The sequence below is a fragment of the Gnatocerus cornutus genome, chromosome 6 (assembly GCF_029298725.1).
Source record: "Gnatocerus cornutus isolate USDA-ARS CGAHR chromosome 6, icGnaCorn1.1, whole genome shotgun sequence".
Classification (NCBI taxonomy): domain Eukaryota; kingdom Metazoa; phylum Arthropoda; class Insecta; order Coleoptera; family Tenebrionidae; genus Gnatocerus; species Gnatocerus cornutus.
The window spans coordinates 12653301-12667140 of NC_142238.1; the positions used below are offsets into that span (position 1 = coordinate 12653301).

At 36.1% G+C, this 13840-nt stretch overlaps 2 protein-coding genes across 2 annotated transcripts in view; both read left to right on the top strand.

Moving 5' to 3' along the window:
• The first annotated feature begins 701 nt into the window (after positions 1–701).
• Positions 702–4708, top strand: VAChT (Vesicular acetylcholine transporter). Its single transcript, XM_088038440.1, has 2 exons — positions 702–792; positions 1270–4708. Exon 2 carries the CDS (start codon positions 1366–1368, stop codon positions 3082–3084), a length of 1719 nt encoding a protein of 572 aa, XP_087894566.1. The 5' UTR covers positions 702–792; positions 1270–1365; the 3' UTR covers positions 3085–4708.
• The window catches only part of ChAT (Choline acetyltransferase), a 31084-nt gene continuing 17950 nt past the window's right edge, over positions 707–13840 (top strand). The window contains exon 1 of the mRNA XM_088038441.1: positions 707–792. The gene's annotated coding sequence lies outside the window, so the exon portion shown is untranslated. The remainder of the gene's footprint in view (positions 793–13840) is intronic.

Sequence of the window (13840 nt, forward strand, 5' to 3'; positions counted from 1 at the left end):
ACGTTTCTTGTTTATAAAAAATAATAAAAAAAGTAAGTTAGGTTTTAGTGGGATTGAACAAAAACACGTTTAAAAATAACACTGATCGATAAAGTGTCCAGGGCATTCGTATTTTACCTTCAATACACACACGGGATCAATTATTCAAGTTGTTTGTATGAACAAAGAAGCAAAACTGGAAACAAAATAAATACCATTTGATTCATTCTCTTTCTGTCATTCAACAAAACCAACATTTGTAGATGGTAGAGCCTTCAGGAGCATGTGGAGCAGCAACGAGAATAATGGAAAATCCGGCGAAAATCTCGCACAATAAACTCAGCACATCTCTCTTTGAAAAGCATTTTATCAATTACCACAGATTCATTCTTAGCAAAAACAAGAATTTCATTACCAACCCGCATATCTCCTCAAGCACTTTTGGGTCAGTTTCCATATTTAGCCAATATTAATGTCAAAGCCATAAATTAACGAAGACGTAAAATCGGCGATTGGCCTATGAAGAGTGACGTCGGCGGCGGCCACCAATGAAGGGGTGGCATAAGGGCGCGTGCCTCGACACAAACCCGCCCCCAGAAATCCCGCGCCGCCAGATTATAGCGTGGGCTGCGTCTCAGGAGCGGTCGTACGTAGCGGGAGTGAGCCAAACAGTGCACCTGGACATCGGCACCGTGGAGACTCGCGGGCAGCACGGCCCGGGAGGCAGCCTTGGCCTACTCGGAGATTCGCGCGTCGCCAACAACATTCGCGGTTTCTTCGCCACCCGGATAGGAAGCGCGCTACCAGACACAGGTAAGAAAAATTCACGCAAAAATGCTTTTTTTGTTCGGGAATTACGCGGCCAGACGGGCTTAAAACCAAAATTTCGGTTCCCTCCAACGAAGATCCAATTTTTTTCTGCTCAAAATGGCGACTGTGCACAAGATGGCTGAAATCAATAGCTATGTTACGTAATGCATAATTGAGGAGCCATGTTAAATTTTTACTGCAGTCTGAAAATCTAATGTCAAAACAGGTTTTTCAAAAAGTCGAAGTTCGAAATTAAAGATAATAGTCTTAATTGTGTTTCTCCATGAAACAAAATAAAATATAAAACGTTTGAAGAAGATAACTTGGTTCGACGAAATGTTTTATTCTCGCTCTTGTTGAAGTTGTGTGAAAATGTGCGCTCCAACCTCCGCGACCTATAAAAAATACGGGGTGCGGGGGGTCAGCGCAGTGCCTCCCCACCCGGTCGTAGAAAAAGACTAATTTGTGTTCTATGTCCAGGTTAACCCGATGGCACTGCGCTCCCCCGTCCCCTCCGAATCGCTCTAAGTAACCACGTCGCGCAATCCGCTGTCTGCTTGCTGGTCTTTGGCCGACATGACGACGATTCCGATAATAAACATGGAGTTCGGAGAGCTGAAGGAAGTGGTGTGGACCAAGCTGCAGGAGCCGCGCACCCAAAGAAAACTCATCTTAGTAATAGTGTCCATAGCCCTGCTCCTGGATAACATGTTGTACATGGTAATAGTACCCATCATCCCCGACTATCTGCGATACATAGGTGCCTACAACGACGAAGTGATACTTCCGGGAAACTCGACACTTCCACCAGGTACTCCGTACAAACACGACCACCACGGCCAGGACCAGGCTACAGGCATCCTATTCGCATCCAAAGCCATCGTCCAGTTGATGGTGAACCCGTTCTCGGGAGCACTGATCGACCGCATCGGATACGACATTCCCATGATGATAGGGCTCTGCATAATGTTCTTGTCGACGGCGGTGTTCGCGTGCGGCCGAAGTTACGGCCTCCTATTCTTCGCGCGAAGTCTTCAAGGAGTCGGCTCGGCTTTCGCGGACACCTCGGGCTTGGCTATGATCGCCGATCGCTTCACGGAAGAAGCGGAACGATCCAAGGCGTTGGGCATAGCTCTGGCATTTATCAGTTTCGGATGTCTGGTGGCCCCTCCTTTCGGAGGCGCTCTGTATCAGTTCGCGGGGAAAGAAATGCCGTTCCTTATCCTAGCATTCGTGTCGCTGATGGACGGTTTCATGCTACTCTTGGTGATGAAACCGATCAAAACCCAATTGAAAGAGCAGCAATTCGCGGCACGTCCTTCGGTTCCCATTTGGCGCCTTTTCATGGACCCTTACATCGCCGTATGCTCCGGGGCCCTCATGATGTCCAACGTGGCTTTGGCGTTTTTGGAACCCACCATTTCTCTTTGGATGGAAGACAATCTCACCACCGAGAACTGGAAGATTGGAATGATCTGGCTGCCGGCGTTCTTTCCTCACGTGTTAGGCGTCGTTTTGACGGTAAAAATGGCGAGAAAGTATCCGCAGTATCAATGGCTGATGGCAGCGGGAGGGCTCGCTCTAGAAGGTTTGTGTTGTTTCATCATCCCATTCGCCAGTTCGTACAAGTCTCTTATGATCCCGATTTGCGGCATTTGCTTCGGTATCGCTTTGATAGATACCGCTCTTCTACCCACCCTTGGTTACCTGGTGGACGTGCGTTACGTTTCGATTTACGGCAGCATCTACGCCATCGCCGACATATCATACTCCGTTGCGTACGCTGTCGGACCTATAATAGCTGGAGGAGTGGTAGAAGCAATAGGCTTCACAGCTCTCAACGTAGGCATCGCTTTCTCAAACCTCTTATACGCTCCAGTATTAATGTACCTCAAGCATATCTACGACTTCAAACCTTTCGAAAACGAAGCCAACATCCTCATGTCAGATCCGCCGAACAAAGAGTACCAAACCTATTCGATGCAAGAACAAAAACCCGTAACTGGAGATATCCAAAACCATCTAGAATACAAACAACAAGAAACCAATTTCGACGCCAACGGGACCTACCAGCAACAAGGGTACGCCGAACAAGGCTACGCCGAGCAAGGCTACCAACAGAACTACCCGAATTATCAACAAGAAGTTCCAAGTTACCAGCAAGCACAACCAGCTAGACCTCCAAGTTGGAATCAACCACCACCACAGCAGCAGCAGCAGCAACCAGAACCGTCAAATCCGAATCCGTTTCGACCGGCTGAAACAGGGCGAAACCCTTTTAGGCAAGGTTTCTAAGCTCTATGTGTATATTGTATATTCGTGTAAGTGTCCCTGGGTGTTAATTATTACAGATATATGTACATATCACACCAAATGTTCCTCAACTGTACATATCAGCTAAAATCACAATGCACCGGTCCCATAGCTAAACTTCAAACAAAAATAGCAACTTGTAAAGTAAACAATAGCTCTATATAAACCACAAAATAGACTTTCTGACTGTGAACATTACAAGTCGTAGCTCTTCAAATATCGTTGTGTTCTCTAGGTTGGTTAGTAGATAGGAGTTTCATTTTCGTAAAATTATTTTCGACATTTTTATAATTATATCAACTAAGATCACATACATATCAGAATCGATTGATTCGCTTGTTATATCGTGATAGGTCGAAATATTGGCCACTTAAGTTTAGATTAGCTATAGGCTAGGCTAGTTCTTAAGATAAGTCACTAAGTAGCCCGCATCACACCCCCGTCTCCTCTACCATTTATATATTATTCAAGTTGGATTTTATTGGTATAGCTCTCGACTCGATAGTGTCAATTCCCTTGTGTATAGCGTATATGTGCAAAATGATCAAAGTGTTATTTTGCCGTTAGTATAAATACGTTCGGGAACCAGAAAAATTGCTCAGCTATGTAGATATTCAAATGTATGTAAATTTACCCCGAATCTTTATCTATCCAAAAATGGTATAAACCAAACTCTTTTATTTCACGGCAACTATAATGTGTACTTTTGAGTTTAATCAGGCGCAAAAATTAATCTAATCTAACCTAATTAAATCTAAATTAAAACAAAGAGAACTAATAAATAAAATCCAATAAACTATAATGTATGTTCATAAATAATGATAGAACTATACTTGGTTAAAAGTAAACTTTCTAAAACATGCTTGTAGTTGTCGTATGTAAGTATGTAAACTAGTAAAGCAATAAAAAGAGTACATAGGGACGCCTTTTGAGTTGACCAAATAGCGCGGATTTACTTACCTACATCGAAAGATTATTATTAGATGTATCTCTGTAAAGGTGCCTGTGAATATATACTATATACTGTAATTTTTGGGCTTATCGTTCTACTTTGCGTGCTTTCTAATGCAATAGAACTTTCTTAGTTCTATCGCGTTGGAATCAATATTGGTTATTTAAAATTGACTGCAGCTTCTTCCATATCCCTAGAGCCAACGAGAGCGATAAAATCTCATTTCTCTCGTTAGCCGGCTTTAAAATAATATACTTCTTAGAGTTTTTAATACTTTGACATTATCTCTGTTTTGTAAAGTACTGATAGTCTAAACTGTTAACTGATTGGAAAAGGATGCATGTGAATATTAGACACTAGATATAGGAACTAATTTATTGCAGTAATATACTATAGTTGTATTGTTTCAATGTAGTATAATTTCAACTGTGTAAAGGGTGCTGTTTAATTATTATTGTTGTTGTGAGCACCATAGGCTCTAACTGATTCTAAATTTAAAGATTTAATTTTGGAGATGTTAGAATTATTGTAGACTAGTTTTAATATGTTGATTATAGAACCAGTTGCAGCCTTTATTATCCAAGGAGCAATCACACATGTACTGACCGTTTATCGATATCTGAATGGGTCTATTAAACTAATTGTTATTGAAAACGTCGAGATTTGTTTAACCCTCATTAACTCTCATTATCATGATATTAATATCAAGAAACGTTTTTCTCTTCCTTTCTAAGATGTGTCGTATTTAGGATGGTTTAGCATTAGAACAAAAGTCGGTAGTTCAAAGCGTACTAAAGAATTTTGAAGATTTTTGGTTACTACGAAAGTGGACATTTGGAAAATCTGAACATCTAATCAGAATATTGCAATTTGGGATAGTTAATTTTTAAGTAAAAATTAAGTTTTTCGTGTTTAAGTAAATAAATCTTAATAGTCTAAAATCAAAACTTTCTAAGAATTTTTTCATGGCTTTAGCGTCCAAAACTACCAGTTTCTTCCAGATTTTGACACTAATTTGGCAATATATTTTTTACTTCGTATTTAAATTGACAAATTGTCTTTTTGTAATTTCCCAAAAACTGTTTTGACTATCTTGTTAGAATTTTCAGAACCACCGATTTCAGTAGAAAAAGTTGGAATTTTTGTTTTGGTGTAAAAATCAAAATTTAGAAAACAATTTCTCTTGTTTCTTAATATACAAGTAAAGTAGAATAATCCAGAAGCAAATCAAAAAAGTAATCTCTATTCAGTCAGCTCTCGATAATTCGAATTTTCTGGTTATATAAACTAAATGCTCGGTACCATTGAATTTACTACTCGTTAAAATGAATTTTTCTTGTGATTGATGGAGATAAAAACAAAAAGACTGTTAATCGTTAATTTGAACAGAGACTTTTTTACGGCTCTAAAGTGGATATTTTCTAAAAAGCAGTAAAAAATTTTTGTTGTATTTTATTTGCATGATTAATTTATCGAATCGTTTTGATTGGTCATCCTATGTTTATATTTGAATTTTTTTTCTCTGTAGTTTGAACTTTTTTGAAAAAAAAATATTTCAAAAGGAAACTTATAACTTTCGCTAAATCAAACAACTCGATAATTTGAACTCAATCTGGTCCCTTGGAATTCGAATTGTCGAGAGTATGTATTTTTGTGATATAAGCTTATGAATTATAATATAAACCCATTAAAAAACAAATTTTGAAAATTTTTGGCTGGCACTAAAAGAGAAAATTTCTAAAATCTAATAATGGTCTACTTACATTTTTATGGCAATTTAGCACAAATGATAGTCAAAACAAAAATAGTGACGTCTCCATGCTTTGTTGGTAAAACTTTGAAAATTTCCAAAAATGGTTTCTGTATCTTTATATTTTTGCAATTGAAACACTATATTATAATCAAGTAGAAAGCAGTAACTCCCAAAATTTTAATACTTTATCGTTAAAATTCCCAGAAACGCAAATTCAGACATAAAATGTTGGTAAATGAAAAAAAATGCTGTTTAATTTGGTACAGATTTTAAGCAAATCTAAACTAGTACCAACCAAATTTTAATGCTGTCAGAATATTGAAATAAAAATTAAAATCCATGTAAAACGGACCCTATAAAAGCCGGAATCCTGTTCATTACTGGAAAGTTTGACAGTCCCAGTAGAATTTCTTCTTAAAAATACCTGTATATGAACCTGATCAACTTTGGGAAGCCAAAAAACGGACCATTGGATATTTAGGACGAAAATTTTTTATTTACTCCTTCAAATTTTCTTAGGAACAAGGAATTTTGAATATCTATTATTTTGTTTGCTTCGTATTGTATTTTACCTAATATTCTAGGTACTTATTATAAATTTTGGTTTATGACTACCAAGAATTTTGCTTTCGAATAAAAATTTAGATATCGAAAAATTAGAGACAATGCAACTGATGGAAGAAAAACGTTGACTTTACAAGTATAAAAACAGATAAACCGAGTTCAAGAATGTGATAATTTAAGTGTTAAACAATTAATAACTTAATTTAAATATGGAAAAGCGCAAGTTTATCATCTGTTCAAAAATAAAACAGATTTAACAAAAAATAGTTACGAAAAATTTGTGTTGCTAAGAACAAAGATGTAAACAAACCAGTGTAAAAGTATCAGTTTCCCTAACATTTCGGAAATTCCGAATTGTCTTTTTGATACAGAATAGCATTTTTTGGATTTTGGAAATATTTAAAACCTACTAACATTCCGATGACATTTCGTGACGAGTGGAAACATTTCCAAATTTTTTGAATTTTTAAAAACATTGCGATTTATGAAGCATAATTGGAATACATTTTTTTATAATATTCGTCCCGTCTGTTCGATAATTTTTTAATTTGACGTGATTAATTACCGTGACGAAAATACTGAATTTGAAGCAAACCACCAGCGCCAGCGCTCGCTTTTTTCGTCTGCAAACGAGCAAATTGTGTTAAAATAAATTCCATCATTAATTCGTAATTAAAACATAGAGCACGTAGGGCAACGTAATTGGCTAATTCTGTCGGTTCCATTGTATAACAGAGGGCAACCGCATAGCAAATCACCCCTAGTTCGTTATCTCTCAATATTGGAGGGTTGAATCCAAGGGAATGCTTGTTTAGAGGTACTGTTTCTATTCCATCGTAATGAATTAAACGGAACAGCCCTACCTTCCTGCTTTTTACTTTATGTGTCCGAATCTACATTAGCGTAATTAGAAGTCTACTTTGCGTTCCTGCTGCAGTATACACTGCAGGAAACAATCTAAGTGCATCCAGCCATTATCAAAAACCATAACGGGCGGTTTAGGTACTTTACGCCTCATAGATTGCCCCTAGGATCATTGGAAGGGCTATAAATAACCTCCGTCTCATTTAGAGCTTTTCTCAAAATCGTAGTTTCCTGTTTATTTATGATTTAATTAAAGATCGACGCCCTGGTCAATACAGCGCCTCCTCCAAGCCGACTGAAGAGCCCTCGACTTGTGTGTTCTTTTAGCGGAGACCGAAAGAGCTGGTGCTTTATAAACAGAAACAGGACTCCCTAGAGACCAAGGGTCTGACCCATTCTACGAATAATCGATAGATTACAAAAGGGAATCCTGGTTGAATCACCTTTGCAATGTCACGGACTTGTAAAGGATTTTTCTCAACTTTGGTTATTTACAAAGAAATATCTCTTGTAAATCGAATGTACAGCAGTCAACGAAACTGAATAGAAGATGCGAACCATTCACAACTTTACGACACACTTGGCGAAATTGAATGTGTCAATGGGATTTTTTTCTGTGAAAAGATAAATTGGTGCACAAACTGACTTTCTCTGCAGGAAAATTCATTTCGTTCAGGTATGAAAAACTCCAACGGGGGAGCTAAATTAGATTTTCTCGCAGTGTTGCGAATTTCTCACGTTCCCATTAAGGAGGAAGATTAGAATTGCAGAAATGGTGGATTTGTTTTACGTCAAGCTTTTATGAATTGAAGTAATTGAAATTACGGCTTTGCATGCCGAGGAAGATTTTTTCAAATGAATACAAAACCTCGTTATTTCGCGTTTTTGCATATTCAGAGCGCGAAATTATACCCGCTGTATTAAAATGAAGCAATTTAGATAAAAATAATGATATATTAACAGAATAAGAATTTCAAACAAAAGCTTTTTGGTAAAGTCTGGAAGTTCAATACATCAAACTTCATAAACGTAGTAGTGTCACTACTATAATTGCCACGTTCCCTCCATCTAATGATATTACAAGGTATTAGAAGATTATGTCGTTTATTTAGTGTCAGAAAGCCGTTTTATTGCCAATTTAGACTGTTTGTGTAGTAAAGTCAACGTTGTGAATTCCTTCGTAATGATAACAAATTTCCTTCAACGTCTGAAGTAACAAATGCATATTCCGTATTTACTCGGAAGCAAAAAGTCCATCGTAAATACAAGAGGTTATTGTTTAATTAAGCGCTTTAATGACTATGCGAATTTAATAACGTTAATATCTACGGTGATGTCTAATATTGCTTTATTTTATGTCACACCCCATTTATGACTGTTGCAATAAATGTTTCACGATGCACTCCCTACACAGAAAGGCTTTCGCTATTCCTGGCATCACCCCGCATAAAGACACGGTGGAAATGCGGCACTGTTATGAATATTAATGCTCTGAGTTCTGTCATCGCTGCAAGGATGAACAATAGAATGGTTACGTAAGCTATATTTATTTTCCTAACTGGCAGGGGTCCTTCACATTATCCCCTGCGTTTATCCCACGCAATATGCCGAAAGAAAATAAGATTTTTAAGTAGATGTTGAAAGGAAGAGCAAGGGAAATGTGCCCATTCCGAATTGTTTTTACACAGTAAATTGCTATTTCACAATTGTTCATTATGACGTAATTGTATTGTAGATAAGCATTTCAAATTTAAACACCTCCGACAATAAACCACAAGCTATTAAAATATATTGAAAAACAAAGAACCGATATATTTTACCACACTTTATTGATTCTACAAAGTCAAAGAGCAAACGATATTTCCTCCTCAAAGCAAAACAACAAAGAAATGAGTTTGAAACCACCACCGCAGTGTTTATTTTCCAAAACTTCGACCGCTCCTGCATTAATTTTCCACTCCCCCATGCGTTATTTATTTCTTAACAAAACCGCCTCCAGCAATCTTCCAATCGAAACACCGCAGTTTCCCAAAGAAGGTGCTGGGACTTCCCTCGCGGAAAACTAACATAATAAACAAGATGATGAAGTGTGGCATAAGTTCCGTTCGGATATTTCAATGAGTTCCTCATAACTTCCGGTTGAATGAAAGAGAAGTGCGGCGCTTTGTCGAACGAGCGGGTGCCGAGTCAATTGGGCGTGCAGAGGGCTAAAGCCCTTCACGACCACGGATCAGCAAGATTGGCTTTGTTAGCCGGCCCCAGCCCTAACCATGTAAGACTAAAATAACTGCTGGGAGTCTTCAGTTTTTCTAGCTTTCGACGACGATTAAACCAAGCGTGCATAATTTAATGAGGCTGGAGAGACGTTGCTTGGACCAATTATAAGGACAATCTGGGGAAAGAAATTTCTCTTTGTGAAGGTGCAAGTTACAAAAAGTCATAACTGGGAAAACGTTTTTTTTGGTTGGGATTCGCAGTGTCCGATTACCATAAAAGATAATAAAATAAATGATGAGATCTTTATGAGAAACCCTCTCGACAATAAAAGAGAAAATATATCATGCACGATCCGAGTTGTCTACATACAGATGCATCTACCCCTGCAAGGATTATGGCGGTCGGGCGTGTAATCCTTACTATCGCGACACGGAATTAGCGTCTGATAACTGTCCCCCCAAGTTTTCCCGTACCTTTGTTTCAGTTTTATTACATTTCACCGCAGCTTAAAGGATTGAAACGTTTACGGAGGAAATAAAAAATGTTTCTTAATTTTCTTGGACCTGTTCTAAAGCAATAAAGAATAACAAAGAAATGACATAATATTTTTAGTTACATATTTACAAAATTAACATATTACAGGGTAGAAAAATTAGATGGTGCACATTTTGAACTTAATCGAAAATTTTTAAGGATGGCAAATTGCCAAAAATACGACAAATTTTCCATGTAAATTTACGACGATCGTCATGTGAACAGACAAACTTTCCTGACTTTCCATAAGCAAAATTAGGTTGAAAGTTGAGTTTAACTGAATGTGGCATCAATCAAAAGAATGAAACTTGTCTCCTATCTGTGTGCAGAATTTATGCTCTTACGGCGAGCAGTTAAAAAAAAACACGAAATCTGTTCTGAGCAAGATTTCGAATTCAAGTAACAAAAAGTTAACTCATCTCATGACATTAAATGCAATTTTTTTTTTGTCTACAAAGCTTTAGGAATGTTATTATAGTCCTTCATTTTATTGTTCTAAACAAATTGTCAAAAGTCCCCATCGATGATAGGTGTGCTACTAAAAAAGTTACGCGATGGTAAATGTCAAAGAAAACAATTCTTTGCAAATATCTCGCCACGGATGATTCCAACGTCAAAAACACCTATTATAAAAAATTGTACCTTGTAAAACTTGCAACAAAAAAACTTATAATATTTTTCGTAGGACTAATCGTTTTCAAAATATAGTGATTAGTTTAAAGAGAAGACAAATTTGTTGCAATGGGCAGCTTTATAGGGTTGGAAAGAATATTATTTTCTTCGACGAGGCCTCATATAATTAAGATTGAACTTCACAGGTAAGTTCGTTTAATCTATTAATTAAATGTTATACGTAAAATATAATTCGTCTGACATTCTGTTCATTTTCAACGGTTGTGTCTAAAATTAAAGTAAATCAAATAACTGAATCCTGACCCAAGCCAACACGTAGACATTGTTATCGTTTTTCAATCTCGTAAAAAAAAACATTCCTTTCACATCGAAAACATGGTAGTAATTAATAACTAGAATAATTATATTTCTAGTTCCAATCACAGAACTAACAATTGATTATTTTTAGGACAGTTTGTTTTGCATCGATTAAATTATCATGGAAACATGTCTTTACCATAATTGGATTTATTATAACTAAAAATATTGTTTATTACCGAATCTTTGCTATAAAACTATTATACTATTATATGGTCTTTGGTTAACTTGATAATAATTTTTGACCATCTCTCTTAATTTCAGATAATCGTTTCAATTTGCTTATCTGATTATCTTCATAGAGAAATTGATGAGAATGTCACATTTACATTGCAGATTCCGTTGTCGAACTAGAGATATGTTTTTTTAAACCTTTTGATTTAAAAAAAATAAATTCAACAATTTATCGACTCATTTTGTTGGAAAATTGTGCTAGTACTGAAAAAATATTTCATTCAAATTTATGATGAGAAAAAAGCAAAACAGTATATTAAACAGTTTTCTAAGCTATTTGTGGAAGACAGACAGACAACAATTTTTAAAATTGTCACCAACGAATCACTATCAAAATAACGTATGATCAAGGCAATAAAAGACATTAAATTCTATACTAAACCAGGTTTATTAACAACAATCACTTATCCATTGAAATTGCTACAGATGAGATTTCATTATTTTTCGTTCACTTTCATAAAGTTTTACTTTATAGCATGAATTTTAATTTAATTTAATTGTTTGTTGTTGTAGGAAAGAATGTCGAAAGTACCTTAAATCATCCTAATAATAAGAAAACTCAAGAATAATATATACAACTCAAGAATAAAAATATACAACTAAAGAATAAAAATATACAACTCAACAATGAAAATATACAACTCAAGAATAAAAATATACAACTTAAGAATGAAAATATTAAAGTTAAGAATGAATTTCACCGGGAACTCCAATGGCTTCAACATCAAGTGGAAAGGCATCAACGCAATTAAGAGTGGCTTTAAAAAGGCCACAAAGTGTTGCTGTTCAAAGCAGAGTTGTTTCTGCATATTTTTGTCAACATAACAGTTAAAAGAATGTTTTTAAATTTTTTGTGTTGGCGGTATGGGATGAAAATATTCTCCTATTATTTGCTAGATCCTTCGATTGCTGTGGCATAATTTTAGATCTTATAATAATAACACAGCTATATTGCTTAAAATCACCTCAAGATCTGTTATTCTTTTCTTTATTAAGAAATCACACCAATCAAATTAATAAATCAGAAAGGAAAATTGTATAAAATGTTTGAATTCTCAAATAATAGGACCTATTAAGTATAATTCAAAATTCAAGGAACTTAGGTTCTAAGTTAAAATTCACATTTGAACACATACATTATAAATAGATATTTCCCTAACGAGTTAGGAACAAATTTTTTAGGCGGTTTGAATAGAATAATTGGTTAAAATTTCTCTAATTTTAGCATTTTGATATAAAAATTTTGAAAATACCTTGTCACCACAGATCGTCGCTAAGATTGCTTACTCACATCCATTCATGGTGCACGATAAATTTCATATCCGCACAGATTTATGCAATTTTCAACTTTCTAAAGTAGTGTGTCATTTTCAAAACAAGCCGTTTAAAAAAGTATATACAAAATTAAAGATAATTAAATAATCTTAAAAGTTTTTTCAGGCTACCCTCTCTCTATACGCATTTTCCGAGCATTGTAAACTGTCCATAAACATTTAGTTTCCGGCCTTGTGTTAAAACAAAGAAACAGTGAATTGAATCAAAAGCTGCAAAATTGGTGGATGCGCCTAATCCAAATGTCATTTTTGCCGGTAGAAAACGACGCACCCTCGCACATGAAACCGCATTTATTCAAAATAATGCCCTTTAATACATCCCTTTGTTTATCCTGCTAGTGTTACCATCCCTCAACACCAGAAAACTCCAGAAACACATCCGCGACTACACATGTTATTTCACATCGTGTAGATTCTGAAGGCAATAAAGCGTTAGGGGAACGCGAACATTTCGAACTAGCAGTAATAGTCGAGACACATTACGTCTACAAAACTACCCCTCCCGGACACGGTTGGAAGACGTGCTAGGAAATGATGGTCACATTTCTCCTGAGGCTCGTATTTCACGGGCGAAATTTAGCACTAATTTCAACCAGGCGAAAAAAAAATGTAACGAGCATATAAGCTATCTGTTACAATTTTACTAGCAACTTTAGTAACGCGTTTTTTGGCTAAAAGTGTGGCAATCCATTTGTATTAAAGTCAGGTTTTGGCTCGTTCAGGACCCAAGAGAATTTTCCCTTGCAGTGGAAACTATGCCAACCCCAGTTTGAACGAGAGAAATTGGATTAAACTAATCGATGTCACGGAGATAAATAAAGGCAGTTATAAAATAACATTTGGGGACAGGTTTGTACTTTCCACGATTTGTTGAAAATGAAATTCTTTGTTTTTACCACCAAATTTCATTTGTACCCATAATAGCAATAGGAACGGAGCTGTCACTAATAATTGAAACTGTCTTTCTGAACAATAAATGGTAGCGAAGTCATTTCTTTTCAATAGCACATACTTTGTAACATAATTTATCATTCTCTTTTGTGTGGAAACGTTCTCATTCGAAAATCCTTTAATTCTACGTGCCCTAAAACCACAATCAAAAAGTAAATTTGGTTAATAAATCATTTTACACATCAAGGAAATGTTTGCCTATGATTTTCATTTTACCAGGAAGTGTGCTTCTAGCCTTTGATGAAATTTTCGTGCCGAAGAACTATATTTAACAGTGCACTTTAGAACTGGGCGTATCGTTCTAGTGATCGATTGCAGGCTTTCTAAAGACGTGTTTCCGAATTG